A 23102-nucleotide genomic window follows, 5' to 3' on the forward strand; every position below is an offset into this window, starting at 1 on the left:
GGCCGCCGACACGTCCCCTGCACCCACCACGGCCGCCGACACCTCCCCTGCATCCACCACGGCCGCCGACACGTCCCCTGCACCCACCACGGCCGCCGACACCTCCTCTGCACCCACCACGGCCACCGACACCTCCCCTGCATCCACCACGGCCGCCGACACGTCCCCTGCACCCACCACGGCCGCCGACACCAACTCTGCATCCACCACGGCCGCCGACACCTCCTCTGCATCCACCACGGCCGCCGACACGTCCCCTGCACCCACCACGGCCGCCGACACGTCCCCTGCACCCACCACGGCCGCCGACACCAACTCTGCATCCACCACGGCCGCCGACACCTCCTCTCTGACCACCAGCACCTTGTCTCCATCCACCACGAGGGTCACCACTACTCCCATCGCTACGACCACCCCCAACGCTGCCACCACCACCACCACCGTCCCCATCGTTACGACCACCCCCAACGCTAACACCACCACCACCACCGTCCCCATCGTTACGACCACCCCCAACGCTACCACCACCACCACCACCGTCCCCATCGCTACAACGACCCCCACCACCACCACCACCACCACCGTCCCCATCGCTACGACCACCCCCAATGCTACCACCACCACCACCGTCCCCATCCCTACGACCACCCCCAACGCTACCACCACCTCCACCGTCCCCATCGCTACGACCACCCCCAACGCTACCACCACCACCACCACCGTCCCCATCGTTACGACCACCCCCAACGCTACCACCACCACCACCACCGTCCCCATCGCTACGACCACCCCCACCACCACCGTCCCCATCGTTACGACCACCCCCAATGCTACCACCACCACCACCACCGTCCCCATTGTTACGACCACCCCCAACGCTACCACCACCACCACCACCGTCCCCATCGTTACAACCACCCCCAACGCTACCACCACCACCGTCCCCATCGTTACGACCACCCCCAACGCTACCACCACCACCACCACCGTCCCCATCGCTACGACCACCCCCAACACTACCACCACCACCACCGTCCCCATCGCTACGACCACCCCCAACACTACCACCACCACCACCGTCCCCATCGCTACGACCACCCCCAACGCTACCACCACCACCACCACCGTCCCCATCGTTACGACCACCCCCAACGCTACCACCACCACCACCACCGTCCCCATCGTTACGACCACCCCCAACGCTACCACCACCACCACCACCGTCCCCATTGCTACGACCACCCCCAACGCTGCCACCACCACCACCACCGTCCCCATTGCTACGACCACCCCCAACGCTACCACCACCACCACCACTGTCCCCATCGTTACGACCACCCCCAACGCTACCACCACCACCACCGTCCCCATCGTTACGACCACCCCCAACGCTACCACCACCACCACCGTCCCCATCGTTACGACCACCCCCAACGCTACCACCACCACCACCGTCCCCAGCGTTACGACCACGCCCAACGCTACCACCACCACCACCACCGTCCCCATCGCTACGACCACCCCCAACGCTACCACCACCACCACCACCGTCCCCATCGCTTCCACCACCCCCAACGCTACCACCACCACCACCACCGTCCCCATCGCTACAACGACCCCCACCACCACCGTCCCCATCGTTACGACCACCCCCAACGCTACCACCAACACAACCACCGTCCCCATCGCTACGACCACCCCCAACGCTAACACCACCACCACTGTCCCCATCGTTACGACCACCCCCAACGCTACCACCACCACCACCGTCCCCATCGTTACGACCACCCCCAACGCTACCACCACCACCACCGTCCCCATCGTTACGACCACCCCCAACGCTACCACCACCACCACCGTCCCCAACGTTACGACCACGCCCAACGCTACCACCACCACCACCACCGTCCCCATCGCTACGACCACCCCCAACGCTAAAACCACCACCACCACCGTCCCCATCGTTACGACCACCCCCAACGCTAACACCACCACCACCACCGTCCCCATCGTTACGACCACCCCCAACACCACCACCACCACCGTCCCCATCGTTACGACCACCCCCAACACCACCCCCACCACCGTCCCCATCGTTACGACCACCCCCAACACCACCACCACCACCGTCCCCATCGTTACCACCACCCCCAACGCTACCACCACCACCACCACTGTCACCATCGTTACGACCACCCCCAACGCTACCACCACCACCACCGTCCCCATCGTTACGACCACCCCCAACGCTACCACCACCACCACCACCTTCCCCATCGCTACGACCACCCCCAACGCTACCACCACCACCACCGTCCCCATCGCTACAACGACCCCCACCACCACCACCACCACCACCGTCCCCATCGCTACGACCACCCCCAACGCTACCACCACCACCACCGTCCCCATCCCTACGACCACCCCCAACGCTACCACCACCACCACCGTCCCCATCGCTACGACCACCCCCAACGCTACCACCACCACCACCACCGTCCCCATCGTTACGACCACCCCCAACGCTACCACCACCACCACCACCGTCCCCATGGCTACGACCACCCCCAACGCTACCACCACCACCACCACCGTCCCCATCGTTACGACCACCCCCAACGCTACCACCACCACCACCACCGTCCCCATCGCTACGACCACCCCCAACGCTACCACCACCACCACCACCGTCCCCACCGCTACGACCACCCCCAACGCTAACACCACCACCACCACCGTCCCCATTGTTACGACCACCCCCAACGCTACCACCACCACCACCACCGTCCCCATCGTTACAACCACCCCCAACGCTACCACCACCACCGTCCCCATCGTTACGACCACCCCCAACGCTACCACCACCACCACCACCATCCCCATCGCTACGACCACCCCCAACGCTACCACCACCACCACCACCGTCCCCATCGTTACGACCACCCCCAACGCTACCACCACCACCACCGTCACCATCGTTACGACCACCCCCAACGCTACCACCACCACCACCACCGTCCCCATCGTTACGACCACCCCCAACGCTACCACCACCACCACCACCGTCCCCATCGCTACGACCACCCCCAACGCTACCACCACCACCACCACCGTCCCCATTGTTACGACCACCCCCAACGCTACCACCACCACCACCACCGTCACCATCGTTACGACCACCCCCAACGCTACCACCACCACCACCACCGTCCCCATCGCTACGACCACCCCCAACGCTACCACCACCACCACCGTCCCCATCGCTACGACCACCCCCAACACTACCACCACCACCACCGTCCCCATCGCTACGACCACACCCAACAGTACCACCACCACCGTCCCCATCGCTACGACCACCCCCAACGCTAACACCACCACCACCACCGTCCCCATTGTTACGACCACCCCCAACGCTAACACCACCACCACCACCGTCCCCATCGTTACGACCACCCCCAACGCTACCACCACCACCACCACCGTCCCCATCGTTACAACCACCCCCAACGCTACCACCACCACCGTCCCCATCGTTACGACCACCCCCAACGCTAACACCACCACCACCACCGTCCCCATCGCTACGACCACCCCCAACGCTACCACCACCACCACCACCGTCCCCATTGTTACGACCACCCCCAACGCTACCACCACCACCACCACCGTCCCCATCGCTACGACCACCCCCAACGCTACCACCACCACCACCACCGTCACCATCGTTACGACCACCCCCAACGCTACCACCACCACCACCGCCATCCCCATCGCTACGACCACCCCCAACGCTACCACCACCACCACCGTCCCCATCGCTACGACCACCCCCAACACTACCACCACCACCACCGTCCCCATTGTTACGACCACCCCCAACGCTACCACCACCACCACCACCGTCCCCATCGTTACGACCACCCCCAACGCTACCACCACCACCACCACCGTCCCCATCGTTACGACCACCCCCAACGCTACCACCACCACCACCACCGTCCCCATTGCTACGACCACACCCAACACTACCAGCACCACAGTCCCCATCGTTACGACCACCCCCAACGCTACCACCACCACCACCACCGTCCCCATCGCTACCACCACCCCCAACGCTACCACCACCACCACCACCGTCCCCATCGTTACGACCACCCCCAACGCTACCACCACCACCACGAGCTTCCCCATCGCGACGACCACCCCCAACGCTACCACCACCACCACCACCGTCCCCATCGTTACGACCACCCCCAACGCTACAACCACCACCACCGTCCCCATCGTTACCACCACCCCCAACGCTACCACCACCACCGCCGTCCCCATCGCTACGACCACCCCCAACGCTACCACCACCACCACCGTCCCCATCGTTACGACCACCCCCAACGCTAACACCACCACCACGAGCGTCCCCATCGCTACGACCACCCCCAACGCTACCACCACCACCACCACCGTCCCCATTGTTACGACCACCCCCAACGCTACCACCACCACCACCGTCCCCATCGTTACGACCACCCCCAACGCTAACACCACCACCACGAGCGTCCCCATCGCTACGACCACCCCCAACGCTACCACCACCACCACGAGCGTCCCCATCGCTACGACCACCCCCAACGCTACCACCACCACCACGAGCGTCCCCATCGCTACGACCACCCCCAACGCTACCACCACCACCACCACCATCCCCATCGCTACGACCACCCCCAACACTACCACCACCACCACCGTCCCCATCGCTACGACCACCCCCAACGCTACCACCACCACCACCGTCCCCATCGTTACCACCACCCCCAACGCTACCACCACCACCACCACCGTCCCCATCGCTACGACCACCCCCAACGCTACCACCACCACCACCACCGTCCCCATCGTTACCACCACCCCCAACGCTACCACCACCACCACCACCGTCCCCATCGTTACAACCACCCCCAACGCTACCACCAACACAACCACCGTCCCCATCGTTACGACCACCCCCAACGCTACCACCACCACCACCGTCCCCACCGTTACGACCACCCCCAACGCTACTACCACCACCACCGGCCCCATCGCTACGACCACCCCCAACGCTACCACCACCTCCACCGTCCCCATCGTTACGACCACCCCCAACGCTAACACCACCACCACCACCGTCCCCATCGTTACGACCACCCCCAACGCTACCACCACCACCACCACCGTCCCCATCGTTACAACCACCCCCAACGCTACCACCACCACCACCGTCCCCATCGTTACGACCACCCCCAACGCTACCACCACCACCACCGTCCCCATCGTTACGACCACCCCCAACGCTACCACCACCACCACCACCGTCACCATCGCTTCCACCACCCCCAACGCTACCACCACCACCACCACCGTCCCCATCGCTACAACGACCCCCACCACCACCGTCCCCATCGTTACGACCACCCCCAACGCTACCACCAACACAACCACCGTCCCCATTGCTACGACCACCCCCAACGCTAACACCACCACCACTGTCCCCATCGTTACGACCACCCCCAATGCTACCACCACCACCACCGTCCCCATCGTTACGACCACCCCCAACGCTACCACCACCACCACCGTCCCCATCGTTACGACCACCCCCAACGCTACCACCACCACCACCGTCCCCATCGTTACGACCACCCCCAACGCTACCACCACCACCACCACCGTCCCCATCGTTACGACCACGCCCAACGCTACCACCACCACCACCACCGTCCCCATCGCTACGACCACCCCCAACGCTACCACCACCACTACCACCGTCCCCATCGTTACGACCACCCCCAACGCTAACACCACCACCACCACTGTCCCCATCGTTACGACCACCCCCAACGCTAACAACACCACCACCACCGTCCCCATCGTTACGACCACCCCCAACACCACCACCACCACCGTCCCCATCGTTACGACCACCCCCAACACCACCACCACCACCGTCCCCATCGTTACGACCACCCCCAACACCACCACCACCACCGTCCCCATTGTTACGACCACCCCCAACGCTACCACCACCACCACCACCGTCCCCATCGTTACGACCACCCCCAACGCTACCACCACCACCACCGTCCCCATCGTTACCACCACCCCCAACGCTACCACCACCACCACCACCGTCCCCATCGCTACGACCACCCCCAACGCTACCACCACCACCACCACCGTCCCCATCGCTACGACCACCCCCAACGCTACCACCACCACCACCGTCCCCATCGCTACGACCACCCCCAACGCTACCACCACCACCACCACCGTCCCCATTGTTACGACCACCCCCAACGCTACCACCACCACCACCGTCCCCATCGTTACGACCACCCCCAACGCTACCACCACCACCACCACCGTCCCCATCGCTACGACCACCCCCAACACTACCACCACCACCACCGTCCCCATCGCTACGACCACCCCCAACGCTACCACCACCACCACCGTCCCCATCGTTACGACCACCCCCAACGCTACCACCACCACCACCACCGTCCCCATCGTTACGACCACCCCCAACGCTACCACCACCACCACCACCGTCACCATCGTTACGACCACCCCCAACGCTACTACCACCACCACCACCGTCCCCATCGCTACGACCACCCCCAACGCTACCACCACCACCACCACCGTCCCCATCGCTACGACCACCCCCAACGCTACCACCACCACCACCACCGTCCCCATCGTTACGACCACCCCCAACGCTACCACCACCACCACCACCATCCCCATCGCTACGACGACCTCCAACGCTACGAAGACCACCACCACCGCCGCCGTCCCTGCAGCTACCACCACCCCCAACGCTACCACCACCACCACCACCAGCCCCACCACCAGTGAGGGTAAGTCTCCCTCCTTGGCGGCACCGCCCAGCCCCGTCCCTGCCCCCTCACCCCCCAGCGCGCCCCAGGCGCTCTCCGGCCGGCTCCGCGCGCCCGCCGTTTCCCCGGGCGCTGTCACGGCAGCCACCTCCGGCCGTGCCTCCCCCAGGTCAGTGCCAGAACGGCGGCACCTGGGACGGCATCAAGTGCGTGTGCGCTGGCGGGTACTACGGCGCCCTGTGCGAGATCGCCGTCTGCCAGAACGGCGGCACCTGGGCCGGCGGCGGCTGCCAGTGCGCCGAGAGCTTCCAGGGCAGCGAGTGCCAGTTCGCCAAGGAGAACGTCGAGGTCAAGGACGGTAGGGAGCCGTGCCAGGCCCTGCGGCACCACGTCGGGGCTGCTGCGGGGGCCACCGACCCCCGGCCTGGGCTGGGGGCACCGCGGAGGGACCAACCCGGCAACGCGGCCACGGTGGAGGGAGGGATGTCCCGGGAGTGGGGCCGGGGGCGCCGCGGAGGGACCAACCTGTGAGTGGGCCCACCATGGAGGGATGTCCCGGGAATGGGGCCGGGGGCACCGCGGAGGGACCAACCTGTGAATGGGCCCACCATGGAGGGATGTCCCGGGAGTGGGGCCGGGGGCACCGCGGATGGACCAACCTGTGAATGGGCCCACCATGGAGGGATGTCCCGGGAGTGGGGCCGGGGGCGCCGCGGAGGGACCAGGTTGTGAATGGGCCCACCATGGAGGGATGTCCCGGGAGTGGGGCCGGGGGCGCCGCGGAGGGACCAACCTGTGAATGGGCCCACCATGGAGGGATGACCCGGGAGTGGGGCTGGGGGCACCGCGGAGGGACCAACCTGTGAATGGGCCCACCATGGAGGGATGACCCGGGAGTGGGGCTGGGGGCACTGGTGGGGGGATGGGACGCCCCAGGCTATTGCTTATGGGTCTCCTTCTGCTTGATGAAGTGATGGTGAATGCAACGGTCGAGATGAAGACGAAGGTCGACAACAGGGTTTTCACAAAGGATCTCAAAAATAAGTCCTCTGCAGCTTTCCAGAACTTTGAGAAGGACTTCAAGGAGCAGGTCAGGCTGCAGCAATGCCGCGAGCACCCCCATGGTGGGGCAGCGCCCTCGGCGGGGTTATGTGGGGCACGATGGGCCTTCGGCCTGGATCTCCCCTCGGCTTCTCGTTGTCTTCCAGATGAGGGAGGTTTACAAGCACATAGAGGGCTACCAGGATGTGGTGATCCATGAACTGAAGTGAGTTCCCTCCGGAGGCCGGGTGGGGTGTCCTCACGGGGCACTGACCCCCTCCATCTGCTCCCTCGGGGTGGTCTGGGGGGGGCAGGGACCCACAGGGGTCAATTTGAGGTGATGGTCTCCAAGGACGGGGCATCCACATCCCTCCAAGCCATGTTCTGTCCCTGGGGCTCCTCCAGGGTGGGCCGGCCCCACGTAACAGTGGCCACGCTGTCCCTCCACAATGGGGACCCCAAACTGGTCCCAGTTGGGTCCCCTGCGGCGTGGCACCGCAGCCTAGCCCCCCTGAGCCACCCGTGCCCCTTCTCCTTGCAGCGAGGGCAGCATCGTGGTGAACTACACGGTCCTCCTGAAGGTGCTCGCCAGCACCACGGCCAACGAGACGGTGCAGAGCATCTCCAAGAGCCTCGTCACCGCCATCAACAGCTACACCAACTGCAACGAAACCTGTCAAGAAGGCAACTGTGAGCGGCGTTTGCTGTAACCCCCGCCCCCGTGTCATTGGCGCCGGGGCGAGGTCCTTGCTGGGGGTGACGCCGAGCCCAGGGCACTCACCAGCAGCTGCTCTCGCCATCCCAGGTACCTTCTGCTTCAACTCTACCTACACCAGCGTCGACAACTTCAGGGTGGAAGAGGTTGAAACAAGTAAGTGAGCCCACAGGGCGTTCACCCCCACGCCAGGACCCCTCAAACCACGTCCCTGTGCACCCTGAGCCGCCCCCCTCCGCCCTTAGGTGTGTGCGACAGCCGCATCCCGGAGGATTTCAAGACCTACTTCTCCCCGCTCGTCACCCCCACCGGCGTCCTCTGCATCACCAGATGCGACAAACGCTCTGCCGACCCTTACCCCTGCGTCCACGGCACGTGCGTCGTGGCACGCTCGGGACCACAGTGCGAGTAAGCCCCCCGTTGCCCACCCCCTGCCCCCCAGGACGGGCGCCCCCCCGGGTTTGGGGTGAAGCCGGCAGGGCTCTCACCACCTGGACATCCCCACCAGGTGCTCGGAGCCGTCGGCGTTCTGGTACCAAGACAGCGCCTGCAGCTCCCGCATCAGCAAGGTGGGGGTGGCCGTGGGGGTACCGGTGGCTGGGTTGGTCGTGGCCGTCGCCGCCTTCACCGCCTTCCTGCTGCGGGCGAAGAGGCAGAAGGACGAGTACAGGCAAGTGCCTGGCCGGGGGGTGGGGTGGGGGTCCCGCGGGGCCGCGCCTGGCTCTCATCCACCTCCGCCCCGTCACGCAGGGTTAAGCTGACCTCCCACTCGGAGCTGTATTGCAGCACGGAGGAGAGCTGGACCAGCCCGAAGGGCTTCACCGCCAGCAACCCGGCCGCGACCTGGGAAGGTACCGGGGCCGGTGGGGGTCTGGGTGGCCGTGGGGTGGGGGGCCTGTGGCACCCGGGGAGCCGCTGGGGGTCCATGTCACCTCTCCTTCCATCCTACAGACTTGGAGGCCCTCCACACCACCTCCATCAACCTAGAGAACATGGACACCTCGCAGAAGGTGAGTACCACGTCCCCAGGACCCTGACTCTGACCCCACACCCGCTCTGGTGGGCAACCCCCCGCCCCCCATCACACCCCCATCTCTCCTTCCTCCCTCCCCAGATCCACATCCAGCGACCATCCGTCATCGTCCCCTGAGTGGAGCCACCCAAGAGGCAGCGGCGAGCGGAGGGGGACATGGGGACACAGGGGTGGGCGGGGGTCTCGGGGTGGCAAGCGCTGGGAAATGCACCATCCTCTGCCTCCCACAACGACTGATCACTACAGCACTTTAACTACTTGAATAAAAGCCTAATTTTATTGTCACCCGCCTGTTGTCACACACTGTCGGGGGCACGCAACGTGGTCGCGTGCCCCGTGGGGGGCGACGGGGGCTTGGCTGAAGGACGGGGCTGGTGGTGGGGTGCAAATCCACCAAAAACACGCCCAAATATTAGGAATGTGCCTACCAGCACTTCTGCTCCCACCACAGCTACCAGTATCTCTGCATTCACCACAACCACTAGCACCATGGCACCTACCTTGATGGCATCGACTTCCTCTGCACTCCCCACAACAGCTTCAAGAACTTGTGCACCTTCCACCACCACCGTGACCACCTCCACCAACACAGCCAGCTCTACCTTCAACAACTCTTCACCCATCGTGTCCACCACGGTCTCACATCCCAACAACATGACTTTACCTCCCACTACGAGCACCTCTACTCTCCAGAACTCCCCGTCCATCACGTCCACCACGACTTCACCTCCCACCACCACCACCACGACCAGCTCTACTCTCCAGAACTCCCCGTCCATCACGTCCACCACGACTTCACCTCCCACCACCACCACCACGACCAGCTCTACTCTCCAGAACTCCCCGTCCATCACGTCCACCACGACTTCACCTCCCACCACCACCACGACCAGCTCTACTCTCCAGAACTCCCCGTCCATCACGTCCACCACGACTTCACCTCCCGCCACCACCACCCCTCTCCGCCCCACCACCACCCCAGGCACGTGCCATCCCACCTTCTCTCCAGGCACCAGGGCCACCTTCCTCCCCTTTCCTTTTCTATCACTGCCTTGGCTTGTCTTTCCCAGGGGTCTGCCATAACGGGGGCACTTGGCTGGACGGCCACTGCAAGTGCCCCCCCGGTTTCACGGGTGACGCGTGTGATGACATCAGTAACACCATCGCAACAAACGCCGGTAGGAAATCTTCCTTGTTGGGCTTCGGCCGGTGCACGACAAAACCTGCCGGGGAAGGAGCAACAGCGCGGGGTCCTCCGGGCTGGGGGGTGGGGAGGGTGAACCACGAGCGACCACAGCACGAGCAACGTTCTCCCTAACCTGGGCACGGTCCCGCAGCACCCAAAAACGGGGGCAGAGGTGCTGACGACAGCCCGCACGGAGCCCCCCGGGTGAGGCAGGACCCCAGCAGGGGCAACTAGATAGGAAGAGCAGGGGATGGGGCAACTCCACAGGCCCAGGCTAGAGGCAGGAGCCAGATCTGCGACGGGCCCAGAGGTTGATCGTCCCCAACAAAGCTCAAACAAGCTTTGGGTGGGCTGGGCTGAGCTTAAATGCAGCTCCTGGGCCAACGAGCAGAGGCTGGAGGTCCCAGGTGAGGCTGTTCAGGGCAATGGAGGCTCCCTCGTGCCCTAATGAGGTCAGGTGTGTGGTGTTGAGGAGTTAGTGGTGGGGTCCAAGCCTGTCTCCAGAGGAGCAGATGGGCTGCTGACGTCTAGAGAAGCTCCTGGCTTCTTCCAGCAGCCGGAGGAAGCTTCTCTTGGCTCCTTTGCAACAAGCCCTAAAGCCACGGGTGTTAAATGGAGATGGTGGGGCTCCTCCTGCCGGGAGGGGCTGCCTCCGCCTGTCTTCTTCATGTCCTGGTCTTGACTTGCACCCCCCCTTCCCCAAAAGTGACCAACGCGACAGTGCAGGTGGAGCTGCGCGTCACCAACCGGGAGTTCACCGACGACCTCCAGAACCCCAGCTCTTCCACCTACTTGGAGTTTGTCGAGACCTTCAGGAAGCAGGTAAAAGGACACGGGGAAGGGGCTGACCCTACCTTGGGGGCGCGATGTGCCTGGTGTCCCACCCAAAGGTGTCCCATGGGTGCTGCAAGGGCCGGGGGTTTCTCTGCACGTTCTTCTCCAGGTACGCTGGGGTGTGTTTGAGGGGGACACCCAAGATGAGGGAGATCCAGGAGAGGTGGGAAGGAATGGGGCCCGGCACCCTCCCTGGAGACCTCTTCTCTTCCAGATGGACGTGGTCTACAGCAGCATCCAGGGCTACGGGGGCATCAAGGTCCTGCGTCTGACGTGAGTGCCGGGCTGTTGGTCAACGGGGAGAAGGTATTGGGGTGCACCAACCGCCCCGCTCCCCAGGAGCTGGGGTAATCCCTTGGGAAAAGGGCGTTTTCAAGGGGATGGTGGCTCCTCCCACCAGGCCCGGCAGCGTGGTGGTGGATCACATCATCATCGTCTCCCTGCTGGTGACCGCCCAAGCCCAGGAGAAGCTCCACAACATCACGGCGGAGCTGCAGGAAGAGATCCGCGCGGCAGCGGCGCAGCTGAACTGCACAAGTGGTACCCGTGAGCCTCCCGGCAAGGGGGTGGGGCGGAGCCGGGCAACCTGCGGGGCGGGGGAGAGCTTCCCACCCACCCAGAAGCTCGTGGCCACCCCGGCAGTGGGCTGTGGGGCACGTCCCCCGTGTTTCCTCTCTTGCAGGCGAGCTGTGCTTCAGCTCCTCCGACGTGGTGGTGCGCAACGCTTCGCTCAACTTTGACAAAGAGGGTGAGCGGCTCGGGCTGTCCCGCTGGGGGGATGCAGCCAGGCTTGGGGTGCCCGGCATCCCCCCAACCGACCTCTCTTCCCTCTCCAGCCTTCTGCCAGCAGGAAGCGCCTGAGGGCTACCAGGACTACTACTTTCCCAAGCTGACAAGCTCTGGTTTCTACTGCATATCCAACTGCACCCCAGGCACCCCCGGCTCCATCAGCTGCAACAAGGGGCAGTGCCGGCTCACCCTGAGCGGCCCACAGTGCTTGTAAGGGCTGCAGCAAAGCCACCGCCCCCCTCCAGGACCACCCCACAGGCGGCCAGCCCTGCCGGCGCGGCTCCACGCCGGCTCCAAGCCCCTCTCTGCACGGAAACGGGGCAAAACCCTGCAGGGCTGGAGCAGGGTCTTGCTCCACGCAGGGCTTGAGCTCGCAAAACAGGGCTTGGGGGGGTTGTGTCTGGGGGTCCCAGCTTTGCGTTCGCCCCCCTATTCCCTCCCCGCAGCTGCCACGAGACCGATCTCTACTGGTACCGAGGCGATGGCTGCGAGACCCGGGTCGGCAAGCTGGCGGTGGGGTTGGGCGTGGCCGCGGCGGCTCTGGCCGCGACGGGCGTCGTCCTCGCCGTCCTCCTCTTCCGAGCTCGGAGGACCGGATCGTTTTACAGGTGATGGGGGAGAGGAGGTCGCGGTGGGTCCGGGGGGTCTGGCCCCATCGCCCTCCCTGGGGCGGGAGATCTCGTTGAGCCGTTGGGTTCCAGTTGTTTTTTAAAGGTGTGACGTAAGATGTCCCTCATCCTGGATAAAGCCCGGCCGAGTGGTCCCAGGGGCCGGGAGGACCTTGGCTCTTGGCAGGGAGGAGGTGGAGGGGCCGGTGGGTGCAGGGGCGAGGGATGGGCCCACTGGTGGTGACCCCACACGCAGCCCCCACCCCCTCTCTCCAGCACCCAGAAGGCGATGAAGCAGACGTGGTACGAGGACGCGGTCGACACGTGGAGCCTCCCAGGAAGCTTCACCTTCCAGAACCAAGGTAGATGTGGGGCGAGGGGCTTCCCTGGTGACCCCATGGGGTTGGGGGCGCCAGCTTGTGCCCCCCATCCCCACCCCTCCCACCCCACAGGCTCCCACACTGAGGACAACTTTCGGGTCAACCTTGAGTCTCTGCACGCGTCGGCACCGGTGAGTTCCCCATCACCCACCCGCCCACCCACCCGCCCGCCACGGTGGGACGTGGGGCAGTGGGGACACCCCAATTCCTGCTGACACCTTCTCTGTTTCCCCCCTGACCCACTCCACATCCCCACAGGTCAATGTTCCAAGACCGGAGAAATTCTACACGCGACTCTGAGCCGTGGCGGGGGGGGGCACCAGGATGCTGATTTCCCCTCCCCCCTTGTGGGAAGTGGCACTGTGGGAGAACCCAGACCCCCGTCAGTGGGGGCCTTGACCCCATACTGGGGGTCCTTATCCCGTTCCTGGGACCATTCTTGGCGTCATGACCCTCACTTCCAGGTCATGACCCACACGACCTCGCACCTATTGGCACTTTTGGGCCATGGCCCCACCTCCAGGGTCATGTCCCCACTTCCCTCCCTCCCCAAACTCACTTCAAGAGTGAGGATTCCGCCCCCAAAAATACTGGGGCTGGACCCCATCTTTCTTTCCAATAAAGGCACTGAAAATGCTCTGCTGACGCTGGTTTGTACTGGGACAACCCCAAGGCAGACTTGGGGAGGGGGCAAAAGGCTGTTACCTCCCCTTTTGCAGCCCTCCTTTGGGGTGATCAGCCCCCAGGCCACCCCCCACCCGGCCCAGGACCCCCACCCTGCTGCCCACAGCACCCTGCTGCCCACGGGGGACCCTCCTACCCCACACCAGAACCTGCCGGGTAGGACTGGGGCCACACCTGCCCGCGCCCCAGGGCATTTTCAACAGCATTTGGACTTTGTCCCCCGCGCACACAGCTCCCAGCTGCCAGGTAAGGTGGAAAGCAGAAATAAAACTGCTAATTTTAGCGCTCGGGGGCAGGGCGGGGCAGGAATTGGCCGAGGGCCCGGGCGGCGGCACACGACCTTGGGCACGCCGCCACCTTTCTCACCCTTCAGAGGGAACAGCGGTGACGCCAGGATGGAAACCCCCAAGGACGCCCGCGTGGGGTGGAAGCGACGCTCGGGTAGGTGACCCCAGACCCCTGTTCCTTCCTTGCCTCTCCCAAAATCCCCACGTGGGACCCCACACCTTGGGACGCCCTCGATGTTCCCACCCCAAAGCCACCACGGCTGCCCTCCGCCGCCCCACAGCCCTTTGTCCCCTTCCCCCCCGGGGAGGGTGGGAACGAGGCGTGGATGAACCTCGGGGCAGGTATTTAACCCCCGGGTGGGGGCAAGGGAAAATTCTCCCCGGTGCGTCACCCCTCGGACTTGCACCTTTGCCAGGGGTGACTCAGCAGCAGCTCCTAATTGCCCGCTCAGCAATTAACTCATCCCCAGTGTTTTCCCTTCCTTCCTTGGGGCGTTTTTGGTGGATTTGCACCCCACCACCAGCCCCGTCCTTCAGCCAAGCCCCCGTCGACCCCACGGGGCACGCGACCACGTTGCGTGCCCCCGACAGTGTGTGACAACAGGCGGGTGACAATAAAATTAGGCTTTTATTCAAGTAGTTAAAGTGCTGTAGTGATCAGTCGTTGTGGGAGGCAGAGGATGGTGCATTTCCCAGCGCTTGCCACCCCGAGACCCCCGCCCACCCCTGTGTCCCCATGTCCCCCTCCGCTCGCCGCTGCCTCTTGGGTGGCTCCACTCAGGGGACGATGACGGATGGTCGCTGGATGTGGATCTGGGGAGGGAGGAAGGAGAGATGGGGGTGTGATGGGGGGCGGGGGGTTGCCCACCAGAGCGGGTGTGGGGTCAGAGTCAGGGTCCTGGGGACGTGGTACTCACCTTCTGCGAGGTGTCCACGTTCTCTAGGTTGATGCAGTTGGTGCTGGGGCCCTCCAAGTCTGTGGGGTGGAAGGAGAGGTGACATGGGCCCCCAGCGGCTCCCCGGGTGCCACAGGCCCCCCACCCCACGGCCACCCAGACCCCCACCGGCCCCGGTACCTTCCCAGGTCGCGGCCGGGTTGCTGGCGGTGAAGCCCTTCGGGCTGGTCCAGCTCTCCTCCGTGCTGCAATACAGCTCCGAGTGGGAGGTCAGCTTAACCCTGCGTGACGGGGCGGAGGTGGATGAGAGCCAGGCGCGGCCCCGCGGGACCCCCACCCCACCCCCCAGCCAGGCACTTGCCTGTACTCGTCCTTCTGCCTCTTCGCCCGCAGCAGGAAGGCGGTGAAGGCGGCGACGGCCACGACCAACCCAGCCACCGGTACCCCCACGGCCACCCCCACCTTGCTGATGCGGGAGCTGCAGGCGCTGTCTTGGTACCAGAACGCCGACGGCTCCGAGCACCTGGTGGGGATGTCCAGGTGGTGAGAGCCCTGCCGGCTTCACCCCAAACCCGGGGGGGCGCCCGTCCTGGGGGGCAGGGGGTGGGCAACGGGGGGCTTACTCGCACTGTGGTCCCGAGCGTGCCACGACGCACGTGCCGTGGACGCAGGGGTAAGGGTCGGCAGAGCGTTTGTCGCATCTGGTGATGCAGAGGACGCCGGTGGGGGTGACGAGCGGGGAGAAGTAGGTCTTGAAATCCTCCGGGATGCGGCTGTCGCACACACCTAAGGGCGGAGGGGGGCGGCTCAGGGTGCACAGGGACGTGGTTTGAGGGGTCCTGGCGTGGGGGTGAACGCCCTGTGGGCTCACTTACTTGTTTCAACCTCTTCCACCCTGAAGTTGTCGACGCTGGTGTAGGTAGAGTTGAAGCAGAAGGTACCTGGGATGGCGAGAGCAGCTGCTGGTGAGTGCCCTGGGCTCGGCGCCACCCCCAGCAAGGACCTCGCCCCGGCGCCAATGACACGGGGGCGGGGGTTACAGCAAACGCCGCTCACAGTTGCCTTCTTGACAGGTTTCGTTGCAGTTGGTGTAGCTGTTGATGGCGGTGACGAGGCTCTTGGAGATGCTCTGCACCGTCTCGTTGGCCGTGGTGCTGGCGAGCACCTTCAGGAGGACCGTGTAGTTCACCACGATGCTGCCCTCGCTGCAAGGAGAAGGGGCACGGGTGGCTCAGGGGGGCTAGGCTGCGGTGCCACGCCGCAGGGGACCCAACTGGGACCAGTTTGGGGTCCCCATTGTGGAGGGACAGCGTGGCCACTGTTACGTGGGGCCGGCCCACCCTGGAGGAGCCCCAGGGACAGAACATGGCTTGGAGGGATGTGGATGCCCCGTCCTTGGAGACCATCACCTCAAATTGACCCCTGTGGGTCCCTGCCCCCCCCAGACCACCCCGAGGGAGCAGATGGAGGGGGTCAGTGCCCCGTGAGGACACCCCACCCCGCCTCCGGCGGGAACTCACTTCAGTTCATGGATCACCACATCCTGGTAGCCCTCTATGTGCTTGTAAACCTCCCTCATCTGGAAGACAACGAGAAGCCGAGGGGAGATCCAGGCCGAAGGCCCATCGTGCCCCACATACCCCCGCCGAGGGCGCTGCCCCACCATGGGGGTGCTCGCGGCATTGCTGCAGCCTGACCTGCTCCTTGAAGTCCTTCTCAAAGTTCTTGAAAGCTGCAGAGGACTTATCTTTGAGATCCTTTGTGAAAACCCTGTTGTCGACCTTCGTCTTCATCTGGACCGTCGCATTCACCATCACTTCATCAAGCAGAAGGAGACCCATAAGCAATAGCCTGGGGCGTCCCATCCCCCCACCAGTGCCCCCGGCCCCACTCCCGGGTCATCCCTCCATGGTGGGCCCATTCACAGGCTGGTCCATCCGCGGTGCCCCCGGCCCCACTCCCGGGACATCCCTCCATGGTGGGCCCATTCACAGGTTGGTCCATCCGCGGTGCCCCCGGCCCCACTCCCGGGTCATCCCTCCATGGTGGGCCCATTCACAGGTTGGTCCCTCCGCGGTGCCCCCGGCCCCACTAGCGGGTCATCCCTCCATGGTGGGCCCATTCACAGGTTGGTCCCTCCGCGGTGCCCCCGGCCCCACTCCCGGGTCATCCCTCCATGGTGGGCCCATTCACAGGTTGGTCCCTCCGCAGTGCCCCCAGCCCCATTCCCGGGACATCCCTCCATGGTGGGCCCATTCACAGGTTGGTCCCTCCGCGGTGCCCCCGGCCCCACTCCCGGGACATCCCTCCATGGTGGGCCCATTCACAGGTTGGTCCCTCCGCGGTGCCCCCAGCCCCACTCCCGGGTCATCCCTCCATGGTGGGCCCATTCACAGGTTGGTCCCTCCGCAGTGCCCCCAGCCCCATTCCCGGGACATCCCACCATGGTGGGCCCATTCACAGGTTGGTCCCTCCGCGGTGCCCCCGGCCCCACTCCCGGGACATCCCTCCATGGTGGGCCCATTCACAGGTTGGTCCCTCCGCGGCGCCCCCGGCCCCACTCCCGGGACATCCCTCCATGGTGGGCCCATTCACAGGTTGGTCCCTCCGCGGTGCCCCCGGCCCCACTCCCGGGACATCCCTCCCTCCACCGTGGCCGCGTTGCCGGGTTGGTCCCTCCGCGGCGCCCCCGGCCCCACTCCCGGGACATCCCTCCATGGTGGGCCCATTCACAGGTTGGTCCCTCCGCGGCGCCCCCGGCCCCACTCCCGGGTCATCCCTCCATGGTGGGCCCATTCACAGGTTGGTCCCTCCGCGGTGCCCCCGGCCCCACTCCCGGGTCATCCCTCCCTCCACCGTGGCCGCGTTGCCGGGTTGGTCCCTCCGCGGTGCCCCCGGCCCCACTCCCGGGACATCCCTCCATGGTGGGCCCATTCACAGGTTGGTCCCTCCGCGGCGCCCCCGGCCCCACTCCCGGGACATCCCTCCCTCCACCGTGGCCGCGTTGCCGGGTTGGTCCCTCCGCGGTGCCCCCGGCCCCACTCCCGGGACATCCCTCCATGGTGGGCCCATTCACAGGTTGGTCCCTCCGCGGCGCCCCCGGCCCCACTCCTGGGACATCCCTCCATGGTGGGCCCATTCACAGGTTGGTCCCTCCGCGGCGCCCCCGGCCCCACTCCTGGGACATCCCTCCATGGTGGGCCCATTCACAGGTTGGTCCCTCCGCGGCGCCCCCGGCCCCACTCCCGGGACATCCCTCCATGGTGGGCCCATTCACAGGTTGGTCCCTCCGCGGCGCCCCCGGCCCCACTCCCGGGACATCCCTCCCTCCACCGTGGCCGCGTTGCCGGGTTGGTCCCTCCGCGGTGCCCCCAGCCCAGGCCGGGGGTCGGTGGCCCCCGCAGCAGCCCCGACGTGGTGCCGCAGGGCCTGGCACGGCTCCCTACCGTCCTTGACCTCGACGTTCTCCTTGGCGAACTGGCACTCGCTGCCCTGGAAGCTCTCGGCGCACTGGCAGCCGCCGCCGGCCCAGGTGCCGCCGTTCTGGCAGACGGCGATCTCGCACAGGGCGCCGTAGTACCCGCCAGCGCACACGCACTTGATGCCGTCCCAGGTGCCGCCGTTCTGGCACTGACCTGGGGGAGGCGCGGCCGGAGGTGGCTGCCGTGACAGCGCCCGGGGAAACGGCGGGCGCGCGGAGCCGGCCGGAGAGCGCCTGGGGCGCGCTGGGGGGTGAGGGGGCAGGGACGGGGCTGGGCGGTGCCGCCAAGGAGGGAGACTTACCCTCACTGGTGGTGGGGCTGGTGGTGGTGGTGGTGGTAGCGTTGGGGGTGGTGGTAGCTGCAGGGACGGCGGCGGTGGTGGTGGTCTTCGTAGCGTTGGAGGTCGTCGTAGCGATGGGGATGGTGGTGGTGGTGGTGGTAGCGTTGGGGGTGGTCGTAGCGATGGGGACGGTGGTGGTGGTGGTGGTAGCGTTGGGGGTTGTCGTAGCGATGGGGACGGTGGTGGTGGTGGTGTTAGCGTTGGGGGTGGTCGTAACGATGGGGACGGTGGTGGTGGTGGTAGCGTTGGGGGTGGTCGTAGCGATGGGGACGGTGGTGGTGGTGGTAGCGTTGGGAGTGGTCGTAACGATGGGGACGGTGGTGGTGGTGGTAGTAGCGTTGGGGGTGGTCGTAACGATGGGGACGGTGGTTGTGTTGGTGGTAGCGTTGGGGGTGGTCGTAGCAATGGGGACGGTGGTGGTGGTGGTGGTAGCGTTGGGGGTGGTGGTAGCGATGGGGACGGTGGTGGTGGTGGTGGTAGCGTTGGGGGTGGTCGTAACGATGGGGACGGTGGTGGTGGTGGTGGTAGCGTTGGGGGTGGTGGTAACGATGGGGACGGTGGTGGTGGTGGTAGCGTTGGGGGTGGTGGTAGCGATGGGGACGGTGGTGGTGGTGGTGGTAGCGTTGGGGGTGGTGGTAACGATGGGGACGGTGGTGGTGGTGTTAGCGTTGGGGGTGGTGGTAACGATGGGGACGGTGGTGGTGGTGGTGGTAGCGTTGGGGGTGGTCGTAGCGATGAGGACGGTGGTGGTGGTGGTAGCGTTGGGGGTGGTGGTAACGATGGGGACGGTGGTGGTGGTGGTAGCGTTGGGGGTGGTCGTAGCGATGGGGACGGTGGTGGTGGTGGTGGTAGCGTTGAGGGTGGTCGTCACGGTGACGGTACTGGTTGGTGCCGTGGTGGCCGACGTGTCCCCTGACACCTCCGTGTCTCCCGACGGCAACGTGGTCTCGGGGAAGCTGGTCACGGTGACGGTGCTGGTTGGTTCCGTGGTGGCCGACGTGTCCCCTGACACCTCCATGTCTCCCGACGGCCACGTGGTCTCGGGGAAGCTGGTCACGGTGACGGTGCTGGTGGGTTCCGGGGTGGCCGACGTGTCCCCTGACACCTCCGTGTCTCCCGACGGCCACGTGGTCTCGGGGAAGCTGGTCACGGTGACGCTGCTGGTTGGTTCCGTGGTGGCCGACGTGTCCCCTGACACCTCCGTGTCTCCCGACGGCCACGTGGTCTCGGGGAAGCTGGTCACGGTGACGGTGCTGGTTGGTTCCGTGGTGGCCGACGTGTCCCCTGACACCTCCGTGTCTCCCGACGGCCACGTGGTCTCGGGGAAGCTGGTCACGGTGATGGTGCTGGTTGGTTCTGGGGTGGCCGACGTGTCCCCTGACACCTCCGTGTCTCCCGACGGCCACGTGGTCTCGGGGAAGCTGGTCACGGTGACGGTGCTGGTGGGTTCCGTGGTGGCCGACGTGTCCCCTGACACCTCCGTGTCTCCCGACGGCCACGTGGTCTCGGGGAAGCTGGTCACGGTGACGGTGCTGGTTGGTTCCGTGGTGGCCGACGTGTCCCCTGACACCTCCGTGTCTCCCGACGGCCACGTGCTCTCGGGGAAGCTGGTCACGGTGACGGAGCTGGTTGGTTCCGGGGTGGCCGACGTGTCCCCTGACACCTCCATGTCTCCCGACGGCCACGTGGTCTCGGGGAAGCTGGTCACGGTGACGGTGCTGGTGGGTTCCGTGGTGGCCGACGTGTCCCCTGACACCTCCGTGTCTCCCGACGGCCACGTGGTCTCGGGGAAGCTGGTCACGGTGACGGTGCTGGTTGGTTCCGTGGTGGCCGACGTGTCCCCTGACACCTCCGTGTCTCCCGACGGCCACGTGGTCTCAGGGAAGCTGGTCATGGTGACGGTGCTGGTTGGTTCCGTGGTGGCCGACGTGTCCCCTGACACCTCCGTGTCTCCCGATGGCCACGTGGTCTCAGGGAAGCTGGTCACGGTGACGGTGCTGGTTGGTTCTGGGGTGGCCGACGTGTCCCCTGACACCTCCGTGTCTCCCGACGGCCACGTGGTCTCGGGGAAGCTGGTCACGGTGACGGTGCTGGTGGGTTCCGTGGTGGCCGACGTGTCCCCTGACACCTCCGTGTCTCCTGACGGCCACGTGGTCTCAGGGAAGCTGGTCACGGTGACGGTGCTGGTGGGTTCCGTGGTGGCCGACGTGTCCCCTGACACCTCCGTGTCTCCCGACGGCCACGTGGTCTCGGGGAAGCTGGTCACGGTGACGGTGCTGGTTGGTTCCGTGGTGGCCGACGTGTCCCCTGACACCTCCGTGTCTCCCGACGGCCACGTGGTCTCGGGGAAGCTGGTCACGGTGACGCTGCTGGTGGGTTCCGTGGTGGCCGACGTGTCCCCTGACACCTCCGTGTCTCCCGACGGCCACGTGCTCTCGGGGAAGCTGGTCACGGTGACAGTGCTGGTTGGTTCCGTGGTGGCCGACGTGTCCCCTGACACCTCCGTGTCTCCCGATGGCCACGTGGTCTCGGGGAAGCTGGTCACGGTGACGGTGCTGGTTGGTTCTGGGGTGGCCGACGTGTCCCCTGACACCTCCGTGTCTCCCGACGGCCACGTGCTCTCGGGGAAGCTGGTCACGGTGACGGTGCTGGTTGGTTCCGTGGTGGCCGACGTGTCCCCTGACACCTCCGTGTCTCCCGACGGCCACGTGGTCTCGGGGAAGCTGGTCACGGTGACGGTGCTGGTGGGTTCCGTGGTGGCCGACGTGTCCCCTGACACCTCCGTGTCTCCCGATGGCCACGTGGTCTCAGGGAAGCTGGTCACGGTGACGGTGCTGGTTGGTTCCGTGGTGGCCGACGTGTCCCCTGACACCTCCGTGTCTCCCGACGGCCACGTGGTCTCGGGGAAGCTGGTCACGGTGATGGTGCTGGTTGGTTCCGTGGTGGCCGACGTGTCCCCTGACACCTCCGTGTCTCCCGACGGCCACGTGGTCTCGGGGAAGCTGGTCACGGAGACGGTGCTGGTTGGTTCCGTGGTGGCCGACGTGTCCCCTGACACCTCCGTGTCTCCTGACGGCCACGTGCTCTCGGGGAAGCTGGTCACGGTGATGGTGCTGGTTGGTTCTGGGGTGGCCGACGTGTCCCCTGACACCTCCGTGTCTCCCGACGGCCACGTGGTCTCAGGGAAGCTGGTCACGGTGACGGTGCTGGTTGGTTCCGTGGTGGCCGACGTGTCCCCTGACACCTCCGTGTCTCCCGACGGCCACGTGGTCTCGGGGAAGCTGGTCACGGTGACGGTGCTGGTAGGTTCCGTGGTGGCCGACGTGTCCCATGACACCTCCGTGTCTCCCGACGGCCACGTGGTCTCGGGGAAGCTGGTCACGGTGACGGTGCTGGTTGGTTCTGGGGTGGCCGACGTGTCCCCTGACACCTCCGTGTCTCCCGACGGCCACGTGCTCTCGGGGAAGCTGGTCACGGTGACGGTGCTGGTTGGTTCCGTGGTGGCCGACGTGTCCCCTGACACCTCCGTGTCTCCCGACGGCCACGTGGTCTCGGGGAAGCTGGTCATGGTGACGGTGCTGGTGGGTTCCGGGGTGGCCGACGTGTCCCCTGACACCTCCGTGTCTCCCGACGGCCACGTGGTCTCGGGGAAGCTGGTCACGGTGACGGTGCTGGTGGGTTCCGTGGTGGCCGACGTGTCCCCTGACACCTCCGTGTCTCCCGATGGCCACGTGGTCTCAGGGAAGCTGGTCACGGTGACGGTGCTGGTTGGTTCCGTGGTGGCCGACGTGTCCCCTGACACCTCCGTGTCTCCCGACGGCCACGTGGTCTCGGGGAAGCTGGTCACGGTGATGGTGCTGGTTGGTTCCGTGGTGGCCGACGTGTCCCCTGACACCTCCGTGTCTCCCGACGGCCACGTGGTCTCGGGGAAGCTGGTCACGGAGAC

The 23102-nt window shown here is 65.8% G+C and overlaps 3 protein-coding genes across 3 annotated transcripts; 2 read left to right on the plus strand and 1 right to left on the minus strand.

Annotated features, from left to right (window-relative positions):
* Positions 1–403: 403 nt before the first annotated feature.
* Positions 404–2683, plus strand: LOC135311239 (mucin-2-like; the record flags this gene model as incomplete). The annotated part of the gene is made up of 2 exons (XM_064440364.1): positions 404–1732; positions 1796–2683. Coding segments are annotated over 2 exons (2217 nt in total), but the record flags the coding sequence as incomplete, so codon positions are not given.
* A 723-nt stretch (positions 2684–3406) lies between these two features.
* LOC135311240 (mucin-2-like) lies at positions 3407–9787 on the plus strand (the record flags this gene model as incomplete). Its single annotated transcript, XM_064440365.1, has 13 exons — positions 3407–5249; positions 5646–5800; positions 6047–6902; positions 7051–7239; positions 7853–7971; positions 8090–8148; positions 8464–8612; positions 8728–8793; positions 8883–9045; positions 9146–9307; positions 9388–9488; positions 9589–9647; positions 9752–9787. Coding segments are annotated over 13 exons (3957 nt in total), but the record flags the coding sequence as incomplete, so codon positions are not given.
* A 5822-nt stretch (positions 9788–15609) lies between these two features.
* On the minus strand, positions 15610–20174 carry LOC135311241 (mucin-2-like). The gene is made up of 9 exons (XM_064440366.1): positions 19118–20174; positions 18781–18969; positions 17032–17150; positions 16855–16913; positions 16391–16539; positions 16210–16275; positions 15958–16120; positions 15677–15857; positions 15610–15615 (listed from the first exon to the last, which is right to left on the minus strand). The coding sequence occupies exons 1-9, from the start codon at positions 20172–20174 to the stop codon at positions 15610–15612; spliced, it is 1989 nt and encodes a 662-aa protein (XP_064296436.1).
* Positions 20175–23102: the final 2928 nt, after the last annotated feature.

The sequence above is a fragment of the Phalacrocorax carbo genome, unplaced genomic scaffold (assembly GCF_963921805.1).
Source record: "Phalacrocorax carbo unplaced genomic scaffold, bPhaCar2.1 SCAFFOLD_97, whole genome shotgun sequence".
NCBI classification, from domain to species: domain Eukaryota; kingdom Metazoa; phylum Chordata; class Aves; order Suliformes; family Phalacrocoracidae; genus Phalacrocorax; species Phalacrocorax carbo.